This window comes from Oncorhynchus gorbuscha, linkage group LG18 (genome assembly GCF_021184085.1).
Source record: "Oncorhynchus gorbuscha isolate QuinsamMale2020 ecotype Even-year linkage group LG18, OgorEven_v1.0, whole genome shotgun sequence".
Lineage (NCBI taxonomy): Eukaryota > Metazoa > Chordata > Actinopteri > Salmoniformes > Salmonidae > Oncorhynchus > Oncorhynchus gorbuscha.
Window position 1 is genome coordinate 64429031 of NC_060190.1, and position 25411 is coordinate 64454441.

The 25411-nt window shown below is 47.7% G+C and overlaps 1 protein-coding gene across 4 annotated transcripts in view; it reads right to left on the minus strand.

The window, feature by feature from the left end:
- Window positions 1–3836: 3836 nt before the first annotated feature.
- The window catches only part of LOC124003234 (SLIT-ROBO Rho GTPase-activating protein 2B-like), a 219020-nt gene continuing 197445 nt past the window's right edge, over window positions 3837–25411 (minus strand). For 3 of the 4 annotated variants that reach the window (XM_046311323.1, XM_046311322.1, XM_046311326.1), the window contains exons 18-23: window positions 18459–18523; window positions 16753–16951; window positions 16252–16380; window positions 5012–5237; window positions 4822–4932; window positions 3837–4719 (exon numbers count right to left, since the gene is read on the minus strand). In XM_046311323.1, coding sequence (XP_046167279.1) covers window positions 4234–4719; window positions 4822–4932; window positions 5012–5237; window positions 16252–16380; window positions 16753–16951; window positions 18459–18523 — 1216 coding nt within the window. In that variant the 3' untranslated portion in view covers window positions 3837–4233. The remainder of the gene's footprint in view (window positions 4720–4821; window positions 4933–5011; window positions 5238–16251; window positions 16381–16752; window positions 16952–18458; window positions 18524–25411) is intronic. The other variant, XM_046311324.1, reaches the window with a different exon arrangement.

Sequence of the window (25411 nt, forward strand, 5' to 3'; positions counted from 1 at the left end):
CTGTGCATTCTTTGCAAGTTTCGATTCAGTGCTGTAACTTCCGAGTTGTGCACCAGTTTACTTTACAGTTAAGCTCTGGCGATATCTAGTGGCTTAAATTGTGTACTACACCCATAGCGCTCAATGTAATTTCATTTATTGGTTACTTAAAAAAAATATATATATATTTCACCTTTATTTAACCAGGTAGGCTAGTTGAGAACAAGTTCTCATTTGCAACTGCGACCTGGCCAAAATAAAGCATAGCAGAGTGAACAGTCAACACAGAGTTACACATGGAGTAAACAATTAACAAGTCAATAACACAGTAGAAAAAAATGGGCAGTCTATATACAATGTGTGCAAAAGGCATGAGGAGGTAGGCGAATAATACAATTTTGCAGATTAACACTGGAGTGATAAATGATCAGATGGTCATGTACAGGTAGAGATATTGGTGTGCAAAAGAGCAGAAAAGTAAATAAATAAAAAACACTTCCAGTTTTATCATCTTGGTTGGAGAAGCACAGATAATAATATTCACATTGTTGATGAATTCCAGGCCTGGACTATTAAAAATAACTGTAAGGGGTGTTCCTCAAGGTTTCCTTTTTCAATTATAGGTAAATAGAACAAACCTTGTCTCTAGTAGGATGTCTCAAACCACATCCTGATTGTTGTTGTAGAAGAATCGAGGAGGAGACAAGAAAGAACCCTGTCAGTAAAGCCCTGTGGAAGCAGATCCCTGAAGTCACAAGTGTGGTCAATGGGACAAGAGTCTCATCCATGTGTGTGTGAGTGAGTGAGTGAGTGAGTGAGAGTCAGAGAACCAGATGCGTGCAATCCATCATCATCACCATTATCACTGTCATCATAATCTCCACAACAACGCAGACAACTTTATAGCAAGCAATGTTTATTTAAAAAAAAGAGTATACTACAAGAACTACACATATAATTATATAAGGACTATTTGATTAAACTACTATTGCTATTACTGTACAATATTGTACCAGAAAAAGAGTGTACCTCTGTAATGTACAACATTGTATATACAAAGTACATCTTAACACAGGATTCTCCATAATACAGAGGCAACTATACATATATTTGACATTACAGTCGTTTTTTAGATCTTGTTTTCAAATGGACAAGAAATGCATATTTAACAATAGTTAATCATAATAAAATCATCCTCACTCAATCAGTCCTGGAGCACACCATGTCATTTTAAGTGCATGGTGATTGATTTGAGCTCAACTGATAATATGGTGTGGAGACTGAGGCTCCTAGCTCCTATACAACAAAGCCAGGATAACACAGACACCAACCACAAAGCATCACCCATGAGTGTATGTTCATATGACGTGTGTGTTAATGCCTATTCACCCCACCCCACACACGCACACGCACACGCACAATCCCTCCAGTTGCTAAGATGAGGTAAGGGGAGCAACACAATGTAAAATACATCTTAAAATACACACACAGAGATAAAACATTACAATTAGAATGAAATCTCCTGTTCCAGATCATTTGGGAATGCAATAATACAAGTATATACCTGCATGGCGGGGAGGAAGGAACCACACAGAGGGATATTAGTGTGTCTGTGGGAAGAGGCAGAATGCTAGGAGGAGAAACGTACAGAGAGAGCAGGGTGATAGGGAGAGGTGTCTGCTGCTTTTCTAGCCTCAGGGATCTCGAAGCCCTGACATTAAATATCCTGGTCTCAGACAGTGTTAAAGCTGTCAATAACTAAAGCATCCTGCCGCCTCCCACTAACCTTGACCAATCAAAACATTCTGTCTCCTCCCCTTGACGAATCAAAGTTCAGACTTCAGAAAATGCTACCACAGTGACAGACAGGACAGGTTGGAGATTGACCACATGATGCAACAGACAGTTAGGGAGTCACAGCAGAAGTTCTCTTAAAGACGAGCACAACAAAACAGACCTCAAGGCTGTTCCTGTATATCATTTCATTGGATTATATCAATCCAATCAGTTATTGGATGCCGGTCTGCCATGACACACATCAATGCTATTGGAAGAGGAGCGACAGAGGAGACAGTGTGACACTTTTCCTGTTGTCCTCTGACTTTAGCGGCTGGGACTGAGAACTAGTCAGTCACACAAACATTAAGCCTAGTGATCAGTGGTACTGGTAGCAGAGTGGCTCTGGCGACACAGGTTCTGCTCTGTTTGTGTCCCATCCTGTTGGCCCCCATGTCTCCAAAGAGCAGGCATTAGTTGGTTCCCTTAATGATGAGTGGTTAACGCTGACTTCCGAGAGTTGTGAAGGGTCACTGACGCACACACACACACACAGACACGCACACACGCACGCACGCACGCACGCACGCACGCACACACACACACACACACACACACACACACACACACACACACACACACACACACACACACACACACACACACACACACACACACACACACACACACACACACACACACACACACACACACACACACACACACACACACCCACGTAGACGGCTACACAGTTTAGTATTACATATTCTGAGGATAAACTAAGAAGTGGAAGAAAATAAGCATAAAGTAATGTTTATGAATGCGCTTGACGAGGTTTGTTTGTGCTTGTATCTAAACAAACTCTTCCACCTCACTGAGATTCCTCATCTGCACATGTCCAGTTATCACCATGGTTAATAAACTATACATGTAAAAATACCCTTTTTGCTGATTTTGTCTGGAGTAATAATTTGTGTGAAGCTGGTGTAAGAGGCGCGTTTGGTAGTATTGAAAATAGATGCAGTCAGTCAGCACTGCGACTGCTGTGGCCCCAGCATGCGAGGAGAACCTGAAAGGCATTTAGCTGCCACGTCACACACATGTGTATGTGTGTGTCTATTCCACTTCTGTAACAGAGCGTATATTAATGCTGGGAATCTAAGGGAGAGAGAAGCAGCAGGCCTGGCATGCTGCTAAGCTGATGAGTCTGTCAGACTCTTATTGCTAAAGAAAGGTTGGTTATTGAGAACAGCCATGTCGTGCACATAAACACCAGCAGGAGGTGCTGTTGGAAAGCTAGACAAGCATTGCATTATGTGGGTAAATACAGAATGTAGAGAAGGACTTTTAACTATTGTCCTGCAGGGCCCCATCAATACACACCTGTGACATTGGTGATTGGGCTCTCTGGCCAATCAATTACATTACAACTTCCACTTAGAAAAGTAAAGCAGCATTCCTTTGGCCCCTGAGGGGTGCTAATTGAATAGCCCTGATGAATAGTATAGTAGAATACAGTCTAGTAGAATACAGTAGAAAAGAGCGTGGTGTATAGCAGCTATACTGGTGAGCGTTGTTGTTAGAACGAGTCACCACAACACTCAGCTTTCCTACACACAGGAGGATCAAAGACATAGCCTGGTCCTCTTCTCTTCATGTAGAAAGAGGCATTCCACTGCTCTCTCCATCCATCCATCCATCTGTCTGTCCATCTCTGTCTCTTTCTGTCCAGGATGGCTCACACGCACCTCACACAGGCACACTCATACACACACCTCACACAGGCACGCTCACACACACACACACACACCTCACACAGGCACGCTCACACACACCGCACACACACACCTCACACAGGCACGCTCACACACACACGCCTCACACAGGCACACACACACACCTCACACAGGCACACTCACAAACACACGCCTCACATGGGCACGCTCACACACACATCTCACACACACACACACAGGCACACTCACCTCACACAGGCACGCTCACACAGTCACGCTCACACACACACACACCTCACACACATGCACACTCGCACAGGCACGCTCGCACACACCTCACACAGGCACGCTCACACAGGCACGCTCACACACACACACACACACACACACACACACACACACACACACACACACACACACACACACACACACACACACACACACACACACACACACACACACACACACACACACACACACACACACACACACACACACACACACACACACACACACCTCACACCAGTATATACAGCACAGGTTCCATGTCTCTTTATTGTCGTGCTGTATGTTCGTTTGATCCCTTGTTTGAGTCATGGAGGCTTTATACAGTCTAACTCCCATAATGCTTTGTTTGGGAGGGTAAGCTGATCCTAGGTGAGAGCTATCCCACTTGTCATTGGGTGAGGGGAGATGGGGCAGTGGTTTGTGTATGGAAGTGGAGCGTGTGTGATGTCACTCCTCAGGCGGGGCAGGACTTGTCGTTGGGCTGGGGTGGGGGTGGGGGAGGAGGGGGGACAGTGGAGGTTGGGGACCCCATAGCCGGACTGCTGCTTCCTCCTCCCTTGGGGAAGACCACCGGCTTGGGCCGCGTGGCTGGAGGACGAGGCTCTCGGAAGGAGGGAGTGGAGAAAGAGAGGGCTGAGGAGGCGAGAGAGGAGGGCAGGGTGCTCCTGGGATAGGAAGGGCGGAAGGAGGAGGGGACGTCGCTAGCAGACGAAGCGCTGCGTTGGAGAGGGTGTGAGTGTGGAGGTCCTGCGCCGTCGCTGTCCCTCAGCAGACGGGAGTGGAGGGGACTGGAGGGCTCTGACGCGCCCCCTCCTCCTCCACCACACACACCCTTCAGCTGCTCCAGAGTGTCCAGCACCACGTCGGGGGTGTGTGTGTGCTGGACACTGCTCTGCCTCTCCAGCTCTCTCAGAGCAGAGCTCATAGCCGCCTCGATATCCTGAAACAGATAAGGAGATATCAGACAGAGATACAAATCAGAAAAACACACACATTTGGTAGGGCTGAGAGGTGAGGGGTCAGGGGTCAGAGGTGGTCGAACCTGTGAGGTGGGCTCCAGCTGAGTGATGACCTCAGGGTCCAGAGGTCTGTGGTTGCTGAAGCTCTTAGAGCGCCCCGCTGTGGTCGCTTTGCGGAACTGAGGGCTTTCCACCTGCACAACAAATAACACTCCTTACAATCAGCAAAACAATAATGATAGATAATATTACCCAGCAGTCATAAAAAGTTACCTTGGTCTTGAGAGAGGAGTGGCGTGTAATGGAGGAGTTGAGGACACTGTGGGCGCTGACTGGTCGTTTGTCACCGCCCTCTTTCAACAGAGCCCCTCCCACAGGCAGACTGGCCGTCCTCACACCCCCACCAGTCGCCCCCGTTGGGGGTACGTCACCCCCCTGTCCCCCCTCAGACACCCGGAAGGTTCTACGGATACTCCCCAACTCCGGCTTCTTCCTCATCCTGACAGAGAGAGGAAGAGAGAGAGAAGGGGGGATTGGATTGGTTAGAGAGAGAGAGAAGGGGGATTGGATTGGTTAGAGAGAGAGAGAGAAGGGGGAATTGGTTAGTGAGAAGATGAAAAATCAAAGAACATTTTATTCGTCAAATTTTTCATGAACAACAAGTGTAGACTAACAGTGAAATAATACAAAGATAATAACTGGAGGAATAAATCCATAATCATACATGGGGTACCAGTACCGTCGACGAGGTAATTGAGGAAGATATGTACATATGGGTAGGCATGAAGTGACGAGACAACAGGACAGATAATAAACAGTAGCAGCAGCGTACGTGATGAGTCAAAAGAGTTGGTGCAAAGGGGGGACAATACCTATGTTGTTAACTATTTAACTCACTATGTAGCATCTTATGACTTGGGGGTCGAAGCTGTTTAGGGTCCTGTTGGTTCCAGACTTAGTGCATCGGTTCCACTTGCAATGTGGTAGCTGAGAGAATAGTCTATGACCTGGGTGGCTCAAGTCTTTACCATTTTTAGGACCTTCCTCTGACACTGCCTGGTATAGAGGTCCCGGATGGCAGGAAGCTTGGCCCCAGTGATATACTGGGCCATACACACTACCCTCTGTAGTGCCTTGCAGTCAGATGCCAAGCAGTTGCCATACCGATCAGTGATGCAGTCAGTCAAGATGCTCTCAATGGTGCAGCTGTACAACTTTTGAGAATGTGAGGGCCCATGACAAATCTTTTCATCCTATATATATGCCATTTAGCAGACACTTTTATCCAAAGCGACTTACAGTCATGTGTGCATACATTCTACGTATGGGTGGTCCCGGGGATCGAACCCACTACCCTGGCGTTACAAGCGCCATGCTCTACCAACTGAGCTACAGAAGGACCACCTCCTCCGGAGGGGGAAGAAGCATTGTTGTGCCTTCTTCATGACTGTGTTGGTGTGTGTGGACTATGTTCATTTTTTGTGTGATGTGGACTACGAGGAACTTGAAGCTCTCGACCCGTTCCACTACAGCCCTGTTGATCTGGATGGGTGTGTGTTCCGCCCTCCGTTTCCCGTTGTCTACGATCAGATCATTTTTCTTACTGACATTGAGGGTAAGGTTGTGCTCCTGGCACCACACGGCCAGGTCACTGACCTCCTTTCTGTAGGCTGTCTGATCACCTGGGATCAGACCTACCACTGTCTTGTCATCAGCAAACTTAATTATGGTATTGGAATCGTGGGCGGCCACAAAGTCTTGGGTGAACAGGGAGAACAGGAGGGGACTAAGCACACACCCCTGAGGGGTCAGCGTGGCGGATGTGCTGTTGCCTACCCTCACCACCTGGGGGTGGTCCGTCAGGAAGTCCAGGATCCAGTTGCAGAGGGAGGTGTTTAGTCCCAGGGTCCTGAGCGTAGTGATAAGCTTGGAGGGTACTACATTGTTGAACGCTGAGCTATAGTCAATGAACAGCATTCTCACATATGTGTTCCGCTTATTCAAGTGGTAGAGGGCAGTGTGGAGTGTAATAGAGACTGAGTCATCTCTGTCAAAACTCAATGCCCCTTTGCAAAAAAATATTTTCAGAATACTCAGAAATCTCAAACTTTAAAATGAAGGTGGAAAAGTATTAATAATAACTCATGATCTACAGCCTTTAAGTGGACCACAAAAAGATGACATACTTGGGATGCTTAATACGTGACAACGAACAACAAATATATAAAGATAACTTTATTCCATTACTCAACGATATAAAAGCAGATTTCATGAATTGAAATATTATTCTGATAAATGTTCCAGGTAGAATAAACCTCATGTAGTCTAAATTGATTCTATGATCATATGCTATACATTAGTTTTTTGTATGTTCTTTGTATGTCATTTTAATATTTGAGAATTAACCAATGATATTAGGCCATACTTTGCCATGGTTACAGACACCTGTGTCTTTTGACACTATATAAACGAGTCACCCTGCAGTGTTTGTTATTAAGAAAGCTTGCCTGTCGAAACGTTGGACATTACATTTTTGCATCTAAGCTCTTAGATTGTGCGGCTCTCTCTTCAGAATGGTATGTCTGCCAAAGTTTTATATCTATTTTTGGTTATACCAATTACCCCACCCAAGACATTCTTTAAAAAAGTATACTGTGTCATTACAAACTTTATATGGGTAAATAAAACTCATAAAATAAAAAGGACAGTTTTACATCTTCCTAAGTCTGGAGTGGTTTTAACCTTCCAGACATGGAATTGTATCAACTCGTTACCCAAGGCTCAGCATATGTGGGAACTCCTTCAAGACTGTTGGAAAATCCTTACAGGTGAAGCTGGTTGAGAAAGTGTGCAAAGCTGTCATCAAGGCAAAGGGTGGCTACTTTGAAGAGTCTCAAATATAAAATATATTTTGATTTGTTTAACATTTTTTTGGTTACTACATGATTCCATATGTGTTATTTCATAGTTTGGAAATCTTCACTATTATTCTACAATGTAGAAAATAGTAAAAAAATAAAGAAAAACCCTGGAATGAGTAGGTTTGTCCAAACTTTTGACTGGTACTGTAGTTAAATGCACTAAAGAGGAACAATGGGTACATATTGCTTTGCTTTATCTTGGACAGGTCGCAATTGTAAATGAGAACTTGTTCTCAACTTGCCTTCCTGGTTAAATAAAGGTGAAGATGTTCATGCTCATCCCTAGAATATTTTTATGGCGATTTTCAAAGGATAAAGCTAAAAACATTAGCAACTTCATAGTTTAGAACACTAGAACTAAGGCACTGCATCGCGTCACTACTGACCCGGGTTTGATCCCTGGCTGTGTTGCAGCCAGCCGGGAACCAGGAGACCTATGCGGCGGTGCACAATTGGCTCAGCTTCGCCCGGGTTAGGGGAGGGTTTGGCCGGTTGGGATATCCTTGTCCCATCGCGCACTAGCGACTTCTGTTGCGGGCTGGGCACAGTGCACGCTAACACGGTCGCCAGTGGTATGGTGTTTTCTTTGACACATTGGTGTGGCTGGCTTCCGGTTAAAGCGAGCAGTGTGTCAAGAAGCAGTGCGGCTTGGTTGGGTTGTGTTTCGGGGGACGCATGGCTCTCGACCTTCAGCTCTCCCGAGTCCGTACGGGAGTTGCAGCGATGGGACAAGACTGTAACTACTAATTGGATACCATGAAATTGGGGAGGAAAAGGGGTTAATAAATAAATATAAATATATCAAAGAAAATGAAACGTATTTTACAAGAACCAATATCACTCCCTAGAAACACAACCTTATGGAATAATCCTTGTGTCACGCCCTGACCTGAGAGAGCCTTTTTATGTCTCTATTTTGGTTTGGTCGGGGTGTGATTTGGGTGGGCATTCTATGTTTCTTTATTTCTATGTTTTGGCCGGGTATGGTTCTCAATCAGGGACATTATCGTTGTATCTGATTGGGAATCATACTTAGGTAGCCCTTTTCCCTCCTTTCTGTGTGGGTAGTTAACTTTGTTAGTGGCACTATAGCCGTGTTAAGCTTCACGGTCGTTCCTGTGTTTTGTTGGCAACATTTTATATCAATAAAATAAAATGTACGCTCACCACGCTGCACCTTGGTTCGCTTCTTACGACGCCCGTGACAGAACTACCCACCACGAAAGGACCAAGCAGCGTGGCCGGGAGGAGCAGCGCTATCTGGAGGAATGGACATGGGAGGAGATATTGGAAGGCAAGCGACCCTGGGCACAGAGGCTGGGGTGTATCGCCGTACTAAGGAGGAATTGGAGGCAGCTAAAGCAGAGCAGCGACGCTACGAGGAGTTGGCACAGCGGAGTAAGCACGAGAGGCAGCCCCAAAACATTTTTTGGGGGAGGCACACTGGGAGAGTGGCTGAGTCAGGGTATAGACCTGAGCCAACTCTCCGTGGTTACCGTAAGGAGCGTGGTACTGGTGGGGCACCGTGTTATGCTGTGTTCACTCTCATAGCCCGGTGCGCTATATGCCAGTTCTAGGCAAGTGCCGGGCTAAAGTGGGCATGCAGCCAAGAGGAGCGGTGCAAGTGCCAAGCACCAGATCTCCAGTGCTCCCCCACAGCCCGGTTCGACCTGTGCCTGTGCTCTGGAGGTGCCGGGCTAAAGTGGGCATTCAGCCTGAAAGAGTGGTGCCAAGGCTACGCACCAGAGCTCCAGTATGTCTCCCCAGCCTGGTTCATCCTGTGCCTCCTCCACGGACCACGTCTCCCCAGCCTGGTTCATCCCGTGCCTCCTCCACGGACCAGGTCTCCAGTAGGTCTCCCCAGCCTGGTTCATCCCGTGCCTCCTCCACGGACCAGGCCTCCAGTATGTCTCCCCAGCCTGGATCATCCCGTGCCTCCTCCACGGACCAGGCCTCCAGTAGGTCTCCCCAGCCTGGATCATCCCGTGCCTCCTCCACGGACCAGGCCTCCAGTAGGTCTCCCCAGCCTGGATCATCCCGTGCCTCCTCCACAGATCAGGCCTCCAGTAGGTCTCCCCAGACTGGATCATCCCGTGCCTCCTCCAAGGACCAGGCCTCCAGTAGGTCTCCCCAGCCTGGATCATCCCGTGCCTCCTCCACGGACCAGGCCTCCAGTAGGTCTCCCCAGCCTGGATCATCCCGTGCCTCCTCCACAGATCAGGCCTCCAGTAGGTCTCCTCAGCCTGGTGTCCGGTGCCTGCTCCATGGGCCAGTCCGGGGCCTCCAGCGAGGGTACCCAGTCCGGGGCCCGCAGCGAGGGTGCCCAGTCCGGGGCCCGCAGTGAGGGTGCACAGTCCGGGGCCAGCAAAGAGGGTCCCCAGTCCGGGGCCCGCAGAGAGGGTCCCCAGTCCAGGGCCCGCAGAGAGGGTCCCCAGTCCAGGGCCCGCAGAGAGGGTCCCCACACCAGAGGTGCCACCGTGGATAGATGCCCACCCGGATCCTCCCCTATAGGTTCAGGTTTTGCGGCCGGAGTCCGCACCTTGGGGGGGGGGGGGGGTACTGTCATGCCCTGACCTGAGAGAGCCTTTTTATGTCTCTACTTTGGTTTGGTCAGGGTGTGATTTGGGTGGGCATTCTATGTTTTGTTTTTTATGTTTCTTTATTTCTGTTTTGGCAGGAATGGTTCTCAATCAGGGACAGCTGTCTATCGTTGTCTCTGATTGGGAATCATACTTTTCCCTCCTTTCTGTGTGGGTAGTTAACTTTGTTAGTGGCACGATAGCCCTGTTAAGCTTCACAGTCGTTCCTTTTTTTGTTGGCAACATTTTATGTCAATAAATGAAAATGTACGCTCACCACGCTGCACCTTGGTCCGCTTCTTACGTGACACTGGATAGCTTTTCAGAATTAATCGATAAATTGGCCCACATGGAAAACTAAAGGCACAAAAACCGTAAATGACTTGGTAACAGGAAATATATTTATTTCCATGACAGAATTAAAAAGTAATTTTGGACTGACCAATGTACATAGTTTCAAATACTATCTACATTGCAACTTATAACGAAATTTCGAGGTAATCTTGAAATTTCGAGGTAAAATTTCGAGGTAATCTTAAATCTTGAGGTAATCTCGTTTTTTATTTGTATTTTTCCCCCTTTTTTAACCCAATTTCATGGTATCCAATTGTTTTAGTAGCTACTATCTTGTCTCATCGCTACAACTCCTAGATGGGCTCGGGAGAGACGAAGGTTGAAAGTCATGCGTCCTCCGATATACAACCCAACCAAGCCGCACTGCTTCTTAACACAGCGCACATCCAACCTGGAAGCCAGCCGCACCAATGTGTCAAAGGAAACACCTGGCAACCTTGGTTAGCGCGCACTGCACCCGGCCCGCCACAGGAGTAGCTGTGGACGACGCTAGGCCAATTGTGCGTTGTCCCACGGACCTCCCGGTCGCAGCCGGTTGCGACAGAGCCTGGGCGCGAACCCAGGGTCTCTAGTGGCACAGCTGGTGGCACAGCGCCCTTAACCACTGCGGGAGGCCTGAGGTAATCTTGTTTTGAGTCATAAAAAGATGTTCATACGATAGGTAAGATATAGAAAACCTTGCAGAGAGCCTATCCATCTTAGAAAAAATATAAACTATTGAAACCAAGATTTAAAAATAACTGATGTTGGCATAAGATGGAGGGAAAGTTGGAGCATAACTAACAAAATTACAGTTAACAAAAATGTATGCTTAAATAATCCAGTATAAACCAAAGTACAGTATATAATTATATACAAGAGACAGAATTAACAAATTACACAGCATGACAGCAGTCATGACAAGTGTTCAACTAATAATGATTCAATAATCGATGCCTTTTGGGAACGCTAGAAAGTTCCGAAGTTGTGGGCGGAGCTAGAAAGTTGTCAGAAGTATAACAATATAAACGTAATTTCTTTCCATCGGACTGCATATTTCAAGACAACATATGGTGGTGTAGTGAGATACCCAATGGGCTGGACGGTTCTCTTCTCATCACTCATTTAGATAAAATTCAACCCTCCATCATTGATACTATGGACAAATAAAATGATTTATTCTTGAAATATTGAAATAACATGGGCGACTGAGAACAACAAATTGGTACAATTTAAGACCAAGTGGCAAACAATAATGCAGGCACTAGGGATGGAGGTGTGACCAGGCACTAGGGATGGAGGTGTGACCAGGCACTAGGGATGGAGGTGTGACCAGGCACTAGGGATGGAGGTGTGACCAGGCACTAGGGATGGAGGTGTGACCAGGCACTAGGGATGGAGGTGTGACCAGGCACTAGGGATGGAGGTGTGACCAGGCACTAGGGATGGAGGTGTGACCAGGCACTAGGGATGGAGGTGTGACCAGGCACTAGGGATGGAGGTGTGACCAGGCACTGACCAGGCACTAGGGATGGAGGTGTGACCAGGCACTAGGGATGGAGGTGTGACCAGGCACTAGGGATGGAGGTGTGACCAGGCACTAGGGATGGAGGTGTGACCAGGCACTAGGGATGGAGGTGACCAGGCACTAGGGATGGAGGTGTGACCAGGCACTAGGGATGGAGGTGTGACCAGGCACTAGGGATGGAGGTGTGACCAGGCACTAGGGATGGAGGTGTGACCAGGCACTAGGGATGGAGGTGTGACCAGGCAGACACTAGGGATGGAAGTGTGACCAGGCACTAGGGATGGAGGTGTGACCAGGCACTAGGGATGGAGGTGTGACCAGGCACTAGGGATGGAGGTGTGACCAGGCACTAGGGATGGAGGTGTGACCAGGCACTAGGGATGGAGGTGTGACCAGGCAGGCACTAGGGATGGAGGTGTGACCAGGCAGACACTAGGGATGGAAGTGTGACCAGGCACTAGGGATGGAGGTGTGACCAGGCACTAGGGATGGAGGTGTGACCAGGCACTAGGGATGGAGGTGTGACCAGGCACTAGGGATGGAGGTGTGACCAGGCACTAGGGATGGAGGTGTGACCAGGCAGGCACTAGGGATGGAGGTGTGACCAGGCAGACACTAGGGATGGAAGTGTGACCAGGCACTAGGGATGGAGGTGTGACCAGGCACTAGGGATGGAGGTGTGACCAGGCACTAGGGATGGAGGTGTGACCAGGCACTAGGGATGGAGGTGTGACCAGGCACTAGGGATGGAGGTGTGACCAGGCACTAGGGATGGAGGTGTGACCAGGCACTAGGGATGGAGGTGTGACCAGGCACTAGGGATGGAGGTGTGACCAGGCACTAGGGATGGAGGTGTGACCAGGCACTAGGGATGGAGGTGTGACCAGGCACTAGGGATGGAGGTGTGACCAGGCACTAGGGATGGATGGAGGTGTGACCAGGCAGGCACTAGGGATGGAGGTGTGACCAGGCAGGCACTAGGGATGGAGGTGTGACCAGGCACTAGGGATGGAGGTGTGACCAGGCACTAGGGATGGAGGTGTGACCAGGCACTAGGGATGGAGGTGTGACCAGGCACTAGGGATGGAGGTGTGACCAGGCACTAGGGATGGAGGTGTGACCAGGCACTAGGGATGGAGGTGTGACCAGGCACTAGGGATGGAGGTGTGACCAGGCACTAGGGATGGAGGTGTGACCAGGCACTAGGGATGGAGGTGTGACCAGGCACTAGGGATGGAGGTGTGACCAGGCACTAGGGATGGAGGTGTGACCAGGCACTAGGGATGGAGGTGTGACCAGGCACTAGGGATGGAGGTGTGACCAGGCACTAGGGATGGAGGTGTGACCAGGCACTAGGGATGGAGGTGTGACCAGGCACTAGGGATGGAGGTGTGACCAGGCACTAGGGATGGAGGTGTGACCAGACAGGCACTAGGGATAGAGGTGTGACCAGGCAGGCACTAGGGATGGAGGTGTGACCAGGCACTAGGGATGGAGGTGTGACCAGGCACTAGGGATGGAGGTGTGACCAGGCACTAGGGATGGAGGTGTGACCAGGCACTAGGGATGGAGGTGTGACCAGGCACTAGGGATGGAGGTGTGACCAGGCACTAGGGATGGAGGTGTGACCAGGCACTAGGGATGGAGGTGTGACCAGGCACTAGGGATGGAGGTGTGACCAGGCACTAGGGATGGAGGTGTGACCAGGCACTAGGGATGGAGGTGTGACCAGGCACTAGGGATGGAGGTGTGACCAGGCACTAGGGATGGAGGTGTGACCAGGCACTAGGGATGGAGGTGTGACCAGGCAGGCACTAGGGATGGAGGTGTGACCAGGCACTAGGGATGGAGGTGTGACCAGGCACTAGGGATGGAGGTGTGACCAGGCACTAGGGATGGAGGTGTGACCAGGCACTAGGGATGGAGGTGTGACCAGACAGGCACTAGGGATAGAGGTGTGACCAGGCAGGCACTAGGGATGGAGGTGTGACCAGGCACTAGGGATGGAGGTGTGACCAGGCACTAGGGATGGAGGTGTGACCAGGCACTAGGGATGGAGGTGTGACCAGGCACTAGGGATGGAGGTGTGACCAGGCACTAGGGATGGAGGTGTGACCAGGCACTAGGGATGGAGGTGTGACCAGGCACTAGGGATGGAGGTGTGACCAGGCACTAGGGATGGAGGTGTGACCAGGCACTAGGGATGGAGGTGTGACCAGGCAGGCACTAGGGATGGAGGTGTGACCAGGCAGGCACTAGGGATGGAGGTGTGACCAGGCACTAGGGATGGAGGTGTGACCAGGCACTAGGGATGGAGGTGTGACCAGGCACTAGGGATGGAGGTGTGACCAGGCACTAGGGATGGAGGTGTGACCAGACAGGCACTAGGGATGGAGGTGTGACCAGACAGGCACTAGGGATGGAGGTGTGACCAGGCAGGCACTAGGGATGGAGGTGTGACCAGGCACTAGGGATGGAGGTGTGACCAGGCACTAGGGATGGAGGTGTGACCAGGCACTAGGGATGGAGGTGTGACCAGGCAGGCACTAGGGATGGAGGTGTGACCAGGCACTAGGGATGGAGGTGTGACCAGGCACTAGGGATGGAGGTGTGACCAGGCACTAGGGATGGAGGTGTGACCAGGCACTAGGGATGGAGGTGTGACCAGGCACTAGGGATGGAGGTGTGACCAGACAGGCACTAGGGATAGAGGTGTGACCAGGCAGGCACTAGGGATGGAGGTGTGACCAGGCACTAGGGATGGAGGTGTGACCAGGCAGGCACTAGGGATGGAGGTGTGACCAGGCAGGCACTAGGGATGGAGGTGTGACCAGGCAGGCACTAGGGATGGAGGTGTGACCAGGCAGGCACTAGGGATGGAGGTGTGACCAGGCACTAGGGATGGATGTGTGACCAGGCACTAGGGATGGAGGTGTGACCAGGCACTAGGGATGGAGGTGTGACCAGGCACTAGGGATGGAGGTGTGACCAGGCACTAGGGATGGAGGTGTGACCAGGCACTAGGGATGGAGGTGTGACCAGGCACTAGGGATGGAGGTGTGACCAGGCACTAGGGATGGAGGTGTGACCAGGCACTAGGGATGGAGGTGTGACCAGGCAGGCACTAGGGATGGAGGTGTGACCAGGCACTAGGGATGGAGGTGTGACCAGGCACTAGGGATGGAGGTGTGACCAGGCACTAGGGATGGAGGTGTGACCAGGCACTAGGGATGGAGGTGTGACCAGACAGGCACTAGGGATAGAGGTGTGACCAGGCACTAGGGATGGATGTGTGACCAGGCACTAGGGATGGAGGTGTGACCAGGCACTAGGGATGGAGGTGTGACCAGGCACTAGGGATGGAGGTGTGACCAGGCACTAGGGATGGAGGTGTGACCAGGCACTAGGGATGGAGGTGTGACCAGGCACTAGGGATGGAGGTGTGACCAGACAGGCACTAGGGATAGAGGTGTGACCAGGCAGGCACTAGGGATGGAGGTGTGACCAGGCACTAGGGATGGAGGTGTGACCAGGCAGGCACTAGGGATGGAGGTGTGACCAGGCAGGCACTAGGGATGGAGGTGTGACCAGGCAGGCACTAGGGATGGAGGTGTGACCAGTCAGGCACTAGGGATGGAGGTGTGACCAGGCACTAGGGATGGATGTGTGACCAGGCACTAGGGATGGAGGTGTGACCAGGCACTAGGGATGGAGGTGTGACCAGGCACTAGGGATGGAGGTGTGACCAGGCACTAGGGATGGAGGTGTGACCAGGCACTAGGGATGGAGGTGTGACCAGGCACTAGGGATGGAGGTGTGACCAGGCACTAGCGATAGGGTGTGAGCAGGCAGGTCTGGGCAGAGGAAATGTAGTTGTTGTTTGTATGTGTCTGTAAGTTGTCATTTGGATGTATACATTTGTTTTTGTAATGTAAAAAAAAATCTGTAGGTGCAGTATACGAATTGTAGTGGGTCCATGGTGTTTGGGATGATGGTGTTGATGTGAGCCATGACCAGCCTTTCAAAGCATTTCATGGCTACAGACATGAGTGCTATGGGGCTATAGTCATTCAGACTGAGATCTAATTGGGTCAGTGAAGGTGTAAATGAGGAGATGATGCGTTGTGATTGGTTCTTGTGTGTGTCTCTTACTTGTTGAGGTTGGCCAGGTAGACGTCAGCCACATGAGCTCCAGTGGGAGAGGCAGCGATGCCCCTAGTGGACACTCTCTCCTCCTGCAACTCTGCCTCAGTCTTAGGACTGCCTCTGCCCCCATCCTGCCTGTAACATACACACACATAATCACACTACAGCCCCGTCCGTCCTGGAACACACACACACACACACACACACACACACACACACACACACACACACACACACACACACACACACACACACACACACACACACACACACACACACACACACACACACACACACACACACACACACACACTACTGCCCCGTCCGTCCTGGAACACACACACATAATTACACTACAGCCAAGCCAACCAGAACACCATTCTCTCATCTTGTCTATGGTGGTCTGCACAGCACTGGTCTGACGAGCTTTGTACTTGTCTAAACACTGGTCTATACTGGTCTGACGAGCTTTGTACTTGTCTAAACACGGGTCTTGTGGTTTCTTACATGTCCTGAACCACTATGTACTGGTGAGGCACTAGTCCGTCCACTCCGTTGTGTTGGCCCTCCCACCAGTCATCACTGACTCGCTGGAAAAGGAGGAGAGACGCGCCCTTATTAAACGACAGCTCCCGGTTGGTCCGTCCAGAGTAGTCGAAGCGAGCAATGGCCACTATTGGGTCAGATTCTGAAACGACCAACAAGCCTAAGAGTCAGAGAGGGAGCGAGGGAGAGAGAGAGAATAGGAGAGAGAGGGAGAGAGAGAGAAAGAGGGGAGACAGAGATAGAAAGAAGGAGAGAAAAAGAGTGAGAGGGAAGAGAGGAGGGGAGCAACAGGGGAGAGAGAAGGGAGAAGGGAAGGATGGGTAGGGGTAGAGAATGGGAGGCGGGTTAGTGCCTAGCAGGTTAGTGACACAGAAGTTGGTTACAGACAAAGGGTTGTGGCGCAGTAGTGATCATACAGCTGTTATAAAGTGTGGGTTATAAGAGGTCAGAGGGTGGCTGTATGGTGTGGTCTGCTAGCGGGGACGGGTGCTGTGAGAAGCCGAATGTTGATGTGGGAAGCAGAATGTTGATGTGAGAAGCAGAAGGTTGATGTGGGAAGCAGAATGTTGATGTGAGAAGCAGAATGTTGATGTGGGAAGCAGAATGTTGTGAGAAGCAGAATGTTGATGTGGGAAGCAGAATGTTGATGTGAGAAGCAGAATGTTGATATCAGAAGCAGAATGTTGATGTGAGAAGCAGAATGTTGATGTGAGAAGCAGAAGGTTGATGTGAGAAGCAGAAGGTTGATGTGAGAAGCAGAATGTTGATATCAGAAGCAGAATGTTGATGTGAGAAGCAGAATGTTGATATCAGAAGCAGCATGTTGCTGCGAGAAGCAGAATGTTGCTGTGAGAAGCAGAATGTTGATGTGAGAAGCAGAATGTTGATGTGAGAAGCAGAATGTTGCTGTGAGAAGCAGAATGTTGATGTGAGAAGCAGAATGTTGCTGTGATAAGCAGAATGTTGATGTGATAAGCAGAATGTTGCTGTGAGAAGCAGAATGTTGCTGTGAGAAGCAGAATGTTGATATCAGAAGCAGAATGTTGATATCAGAAGCAGAATGTTGCTGTGAGAAGCAGAATGTTGCTGTGAGAAGCAGAATGTTGATATCAGAAGCAGAATGTTGCTGTGAGAAGCAGAATGTTGCTGTGAGAAGCAGAATGTTGCTGTGAGAAGGATAATGTTGATGTGAGAAGCAGAATGTTTATGTGAGAAGCCGAATGTTGATATCAGAAGCAGAATGTTGATGTGAGAAGCAGAATGTTGATGTGAGAAGCAGAATGTTGATGTGAGAAGCAGAATGTTGATGTGAGAAGCAGAATGTTGATGTGAGAAGCAGAATGTTGATGTGAGAAGCAGAATGTTGATATCAGAAGCAGAATGTTGATGTGAGAAGCAGAATGTTGATGTGAGAAGCAGAATGTTGATGTGAGAAGCCGAATGTTGCTGTGAGAAGCAGAATGTTGCTGTGAGAAGGATAATGTTGATGTGATAAGCAGAATGTTGATGTGAGAAGCAGAATGTTGATGTGAAAAGCATAATGTTGATCAGGCTGCGTGTCAGCGGGCAGAGATCAGTGGGATTCAGCTAATTACAGTTCAAAGAAGAATAATGGGAACATAACTTTAACTGTGTGTGCCTGTGTGTACATATTGCTGTGTACTCACCATCATCGCTGTTGTGGATGACAGAGATGGTGTCAGGAGCAGGTTCTTCCACTAGGGGGGGCTCACTGAGAGAGAGAGAGAGAGAGAGAGAGAGAGAGAGAGAGAGAGAGAGAGAGAGAGAGAGAGAGAGAGAGAGAGAGAGAGAGAGAGAGGGGCGATAGAGAGAGAGAGAGAGAGAGAGAAATAGAAAGAGAGAAAGAAAGAGAGAGAGAAAGAGAGAGAAAGGGAGAGAGAGAGAGAGAGAGAGAGAGAGAGAGAGAGAAAGAGAGGGAAAGGGAGAGAAAGAGAGAGAGAGAGAGAAAGAAAGAGAGAGAGAGAGAGAGAGAGAGAGTTTTTGAGTTTTTATAAAACCTTTATTTTTTACTCAAGTGTTAACATAAAAACAAATGACACACTGCCCTTTCAGAAATGAAAAAACAAATGTAATTCCTAAATAAAAATAAATACATAACATATACATTCAACTTATTTCATCGGCAAAAAATAATTTCCCCTCTTCTACAAAACAAAGCGCTCTTTCGTAGGCCCACTTCTCCTCAAATAATAGGAGATCTTTTACAGCTGAAAAGAACTCAAAATCTACTTTTATTCTTGCTTTTACTAATCCTTTAAAAACACATCTTACATCCTGCCCATATCCCGTTTCTATCTTGTGTTTTCTACTCAGAAAAATTGACATCTTAGCTTGTCCCAAAATAAAATTTAACATTTGACATTTTCTTTTCTGTTGTTTACTATATTGAAACCCCAAAATAAAAACCGTGTTATTGAAAAATTCCCCTACAGCTTTAAACAAAGATTCCAGCATTTCCAATAGAGGTTTTATCCTCTCACACTCCGCAGAGTACGACCCTGCCTCACACAGGAAGCGGCGCAGGTCCTAATCCAGGCACTTGTCATCTCCCGTCTGGATTACTGCAACTCGCTGTTGGCTGGGCTCCCTGCCTGTGCCATTAAACCCCTTCAACTCATCCAGAACGCCGCAGCCCGTCTGGTGTTCAACCTTCCCAAGTTCTCTCACGTCACCCCGCTCCTCCGTTCTCTCCACTGGCTTCCAGTTGAAGCTCGCATCCGCTACAAGACCATGGTGCTTGCCTACGGAGCTGTGAGGGGAACGGCACCTCAGTACCTCCAGGCTCTGATCAGGCCCTACACCCAAACAAGGGCACTGCGTTCATCCACCTCTGGCCTGCTCGCCTCCCTACCACTGAGGAAGTACAGCTCCCGCTCAGCCCAGTCAAAACTGTTCGCTGCCCTGGCCCCCCCAATGGTGGAACAAACTCCCTCACGACGCCAGGACAGCGGAGTCAATCACCACCTTCCGGAGACACCTGAAACCCCACCTCTTTAAGGAATACCTAGGATAGGTTAAGTAATCCCTCTCACCCCACCCCCCCCCTAAGTTTTAGATGCACTATTGTTAAGTGACTGTCCCACTGGATGTCATAAGGTGAATGCACCAATTTGTAAGTCGCTCTGGATAAGAGCGTCTGCTAAATGACTTAAATGTAATGTAAAATAAAACAGTGAAAAATGGTTTCTCTTATATTACAAAAAGGACATCCATCTCTAACATCTGAATTAATAACAGATACAAAAGCATTAACTGCAATGATGCCATGTAAAACCCTCCATTGCATATCTCCAGTACCCTTTTGTAACGGTGGTTTGTACAGTGCTCTCCATGCTGGCTTTACCTTGTCATCAATGCCCAATTTTACCCTCCATGGAGTGTCTTTTCTATTTTTCAATTTATCTTTATTCAACACCTTGACACACCCCCTATACAAGTCCTTCCCATTCACCTCATCCAAACCCACCTCCTCCAACCCTCTCAAATCCAGCAATAACGCCTTTCTTTCTGACTCTGGGATATTTGGTGTAATCCCTAGTCTTGGAAATGAGACGTCTTCATCTTGTACCTTCTTCTTGTGACTACTAAGCATACCCCATTCTTCCGCTGACAGAGCCTTCCTACAGCTCCCCAGCATTTGTCCGACAATCCTTTCCGACCTCATCCCCAAATGTTCTGCCACCCGTCTTCCATCCATTAAGGCGGGCCCAGCTATGGCCATTAACTGTCTTAAGGTGATGATTTTCCCCTTCACCAGAATCTTGGAGAAATGTGGAACAGCTGCAGTTGTACAATCCAGTCTTGCCCCATACACCAGAGGTTCCTCCAACAGCCAATGCACTGACTCCGCTGAAGTTCGTCTGGACACCTTCATTATGCTCCATACTCTGAGAAGTCCTCTGTAAAACGGAGGTACTCTCTCCCTAGAAATCTGGCTACTATCAACCAGAAATAAAGCCTTCTTTAAACCTAATCCTCCAACCCGTTGTAATATAAGACCTGCCACCCCTCTCCACACCACATTTTCCGGTCCATAAAGCAACCTTTGAATAAACTGAAACCGGAAAGCAGCAGCCCTACTAGCAAGATGTACAAGACCTTGTCCCCCTCTTCTTTTGACAAATACAAAACACTTTGTGGAACCCAGTGATATTTATCCCAAAAGAAATCCACAATAATTGCCTGTATCTTAGCCAGAAGGCCAGATGGTGGTTCTAAAACTGACAACCGATGCCACAGTGCAGATGCAATCACATTGTTAACTATAATAGTGCGCCCCCTATATGACATACGAGATAGTAACCAACGCCATCTCCTCATCCTCCCTTCCACCATTTCAACCACCCCACTCCAATTTTTTTCCATAGTCCCCTCATCTCCTAAGTACACTCCAAGATACTTAAAACCTCCCTTACACCATTCTAGCCCCCCTGGCAAAGCCATGATCCCTCCAGACCATTCTCCAATCTGTAACGCACAACTCTTTTCCCAATTTACCTTTGCAGAGGATATTCCCCTAAAACGATCAACAATTAGACTCAAGCTATCCACCTCCGCTTGATTTTTCACTAGCACAACTACATCATCAGCATAGGCTGAGAGACGAATAGGAGGAATATCCTCTGAAAAGCACACCCCTGCAATGCGACTTCTAATGCTATTTAGTAGTGGCTCTATAGCAATGGCATATAACATTCCTGACATAGAACATCCCTGCCTAATACCTCTACACACTTTAAAAGGAGCACTCAAACCACCGTTAACTTTCAATACACTTTCAATGTCACCATATATCACCTTGATCATGGCAATAAAACCAGAGCTGAACCCAAACGCCTCAAGCGTGTGCCATAAGTATTGATGTTCAACTCGGTCAAATGCCTTTTCCTGATCAATTGAAATTAGACCAGCATCCAACCCAATATCCCTAGAGACGTCCAAAAATCACGAATCAGAGAAATGTTATCCCCTATCTGCCTGCCAGGAACACAGTAGGACTGATCCGTATGTATGATTTGCCCCATCACCTCCCTCAGCCTGTTGGACAAAGCTTTTGACAATATCTTATAATCAGTGCACAATAAAGCCACCGGCCTCCAGTTCTTCACCTCCCTTGGGTCACCCTTTTTGGGCAGTAGGGTGAGGACAGCCCTTCTGCAGCTTATTGGTAGTAACCCTCCGGTTAAACTATCATTAGCTACTTCTAACCAATCCTCTCCCAACATAGCCCAAAAAGACTTAAAAAAGTCAACGGGAAGCCCATCAATGCCTGGTGCCCTTCCATTTTCCATGCCTTTTAATGCAGTGTATAAATCCTGCAAAGACAATGGTTGCTCAAGCTCAACCTTAACTTCTGCAGCCACCTTTGGGAGCCCATCAAAGAACTGCTGTGTCACTGTTTTGTCCTCTTTGTACTCACATTTGTAGAGCTCAGCGTAGAACTCTACTGCCCTCTTTCTAATTTCACTAGGGCTAGTGAGCTCTTGTCCAACAGCTGATTTGAGACAATGAATAATTTTTCTTTGTCCATTCTTTTTCTCTAAACCAAAGAAAAATTTGGATGAGGCATCCATTTCAGATATTCCCTGAAATTTACTTCTCACCAGTGCCCCTGTGCTCTGATACCCAGCAGGTCTGCCAATGCAGCTTTTCTCCTCTTGATGGCCTGAGTATGGCCTCGATCTCCTGTGGTCTCAACCAATGTCATGAGTTCCACTATTTCAATCTCTAGGGCTTTCATTGATCTGGTGATATCTTTAGTGACATTCCTCGTGTATTGATTACAAAATTGTTGAATCTGGATTTTCCCTATATCCCACCACTGTTGAATGGATACAAAACTGGCTTTTTGAGATCTCCACCTCTCCCAAAAAAACTGAAACAGTTTCTGAAGTGAGCATCACTCAATAAAGTTATATTAAAATGCCAGTATGCGCTTTTGGGTTTTACATCGTTAATGAACACCACCTCTGTTATTAAACAATGATCAGAAAACCCCACTGGAGTTATCACACTTGATTTACAGACCTGAGATTGATGCTCAAAAACATAAAACCTATCTAACCTGGCCATAGAGATGATGTTCTCTCTCACATGCGCCCAGGTGTACTGCCTTGTTCCTCCATGTTGACTCCGCCAAATATCACACAATTCATTTGTTACAATGAGGCGTTTTAAAAACATCCTTGAGGCTATATGAGGTTCTTGGTGATTTCTATCTAAATCACTAACTGTGCAGTTAAAATCCCCAGCAATAAACAAATAATCTTCTTTGTTACATTTCTCAATGGTATTTGATAGTGTCTCTAAAAAACATACCCTCTCAACTGTCATCACTGGGGCATATACATTTATCAGACACATAGTGATGTTTTCATACCTTGCTCTAACTTTTAATAACCTCCCTCAACTACCTCTTCAACCTCATATGACAACGGCAAAAACCCTTTTGAGAACAAGATAACCACACCCCCACTTTTTGAGTTTTTATGACTACACACCACTGTCCCCCCACTCCTGTTGCCACATAACTTCATTTTCCAAATTACTATGCGTTTCTTGTAAAAAAATTATGTCACTTCCCTTTCCCCTAATTAACTCATACACCATGGCTCTTTTTTTTACATCTCTTGCCCCATTTACGTTTAAAGAAGAAATCTTAAAACTGCTCATGGATAAAAAAATATATATACAGAGGACGATCCAGCCACCACATCTCTTTACAGAGTTAAGACTGCAACTGAACTCTTTCATTTTCTTTAGAATTTACATCACTTATCACTCTTGTGACCACTTTCTTGAGTCTAGCAATTTCAGGGGTTTTCAAACTTCCGCCTGTAATTTTTGACATCAGAAATTTTGCTGATTCAATAAACAATTCACGTTCAGGGAAAAAATCAGTTACATTGTAATCTTGCATATATTTCTTCCCTTTTGTCAACTTCAAAAATTGACGTATCCTCTCGATCCCATACCTCCCTTCCACCCCATTTATCTCACTATATTGTTGTGACGCGTCAGATGACTCACTCTCACTATCCTCCCCAGAAGAATACTCCACCATCTCTACACCTTGTTCATCTTCAATTGATTTATCAAACTCTACCTTTCTCTTAGAATTAGACCCTTCACCACCCCTTACATTCTTCCTTTTACTCCTCGGTATTTTGAAAACATCCGCTTCCTTTTCCGTTATTTCAATCTCCTCTTGACCTCCAATTTCATTTTCCAGCACCACCTCAGCGACGGCAGTCGCAATCTCGCCTACTGTTTCCCCTCCCTCTTTGTTCTGATCTACCACAATTGCCCCCGTATCCACACTGCCTTCCTCTCCTGCTTTTCCAACCACATCTGCCCACCTTCTCTCTTCTCCTGTACCCTTAGCATGTTCATCCCTTCGCGGTGGTGCGTTAGTTGTACTCGCACTAAAACTACTACCAGGCTCAGCGCGCTCATTTTCGGGACAATTACGCACCAAATGCCCCTCTCTTCCACAGCCAAAGCATTTCATTGATTCAGTAGATGCATAGAAGACATAATCAAATCCATCAATCTTAAAGCTAAACGCTAAATCCAGTTCATCTCCTTCCTTTTTAAAATCATATGCACTTGTCTCCTATGAGACACGACATGTTTCAACAACGGAGATTTGCATCCAAAAGGAACTTTCTTTATTGTAGACACTATTTGACCATGGCGCGATAACTCTCGCCATAACACTTCATCTCTAACAAATGGTGGCACGTTAGAAAGCATGACTTTCTTCGCCGGATTCATAAGCGGAAATACCGACGTCTGTGTTTCTCTCAACACGACACCCATCTCAACTATTCTATTCACCTTTTCAATTGAATCTAAGAATATCACTACAGCGCTATTCATCCTTGAGGCTGATTTGATGCTATCATACCCAATGATAGCACCCACAGCCAAGCTACATTCTTCCACTGAACACCCTGTCGCAGCAGGAATCTTTACTCCATGCCTCCGACTAAGTTTTTCAAACTCTCCATTTCCACGAGTGGCCATAACAACCAGCCCCACCCGCTGGTTGTGCCCTCGCGAAAAACCAACCTCAAAGATCCCACCACCCCTATACGTGCTTAGTGATAGTTTAAACAAGATACCCTTAAAACAACTAACCTAATCAATATATATATATACATACAACAACCCACACACATTTCAGCTCAATTAGCTCATATGTTTATGAAATGAGTGAGTAAATATTTTCAATATGACAACATCAGATAGATACTTCCTTCTATTTTTCTAGTTTCAAGCAGACACTTCAGGTCTGGCCAGAGACAGAGACATCTTCTTCACCAGAGAAACCTTTGAAGTTTCTGTATAGTAACTGTCTGCCTCCTGTCTTGTTATAAACATCTGACATTCTAACTGTCTGCCTCCTGTCTTATTATAATCCTCTGACATTCTAACTGTCTGCCTCCTGTCTTGTTATAAACATCTGACATTCTAACTGTCTGCCTCCTGTCTTGTTATAAACATCTGACATTCTAACTGTCTGCCTCCTGTCTTATTATAAACATCTGACATTCTAACTGTCTGCCTCCTGTCTTGTTATAAACATCTGACATTC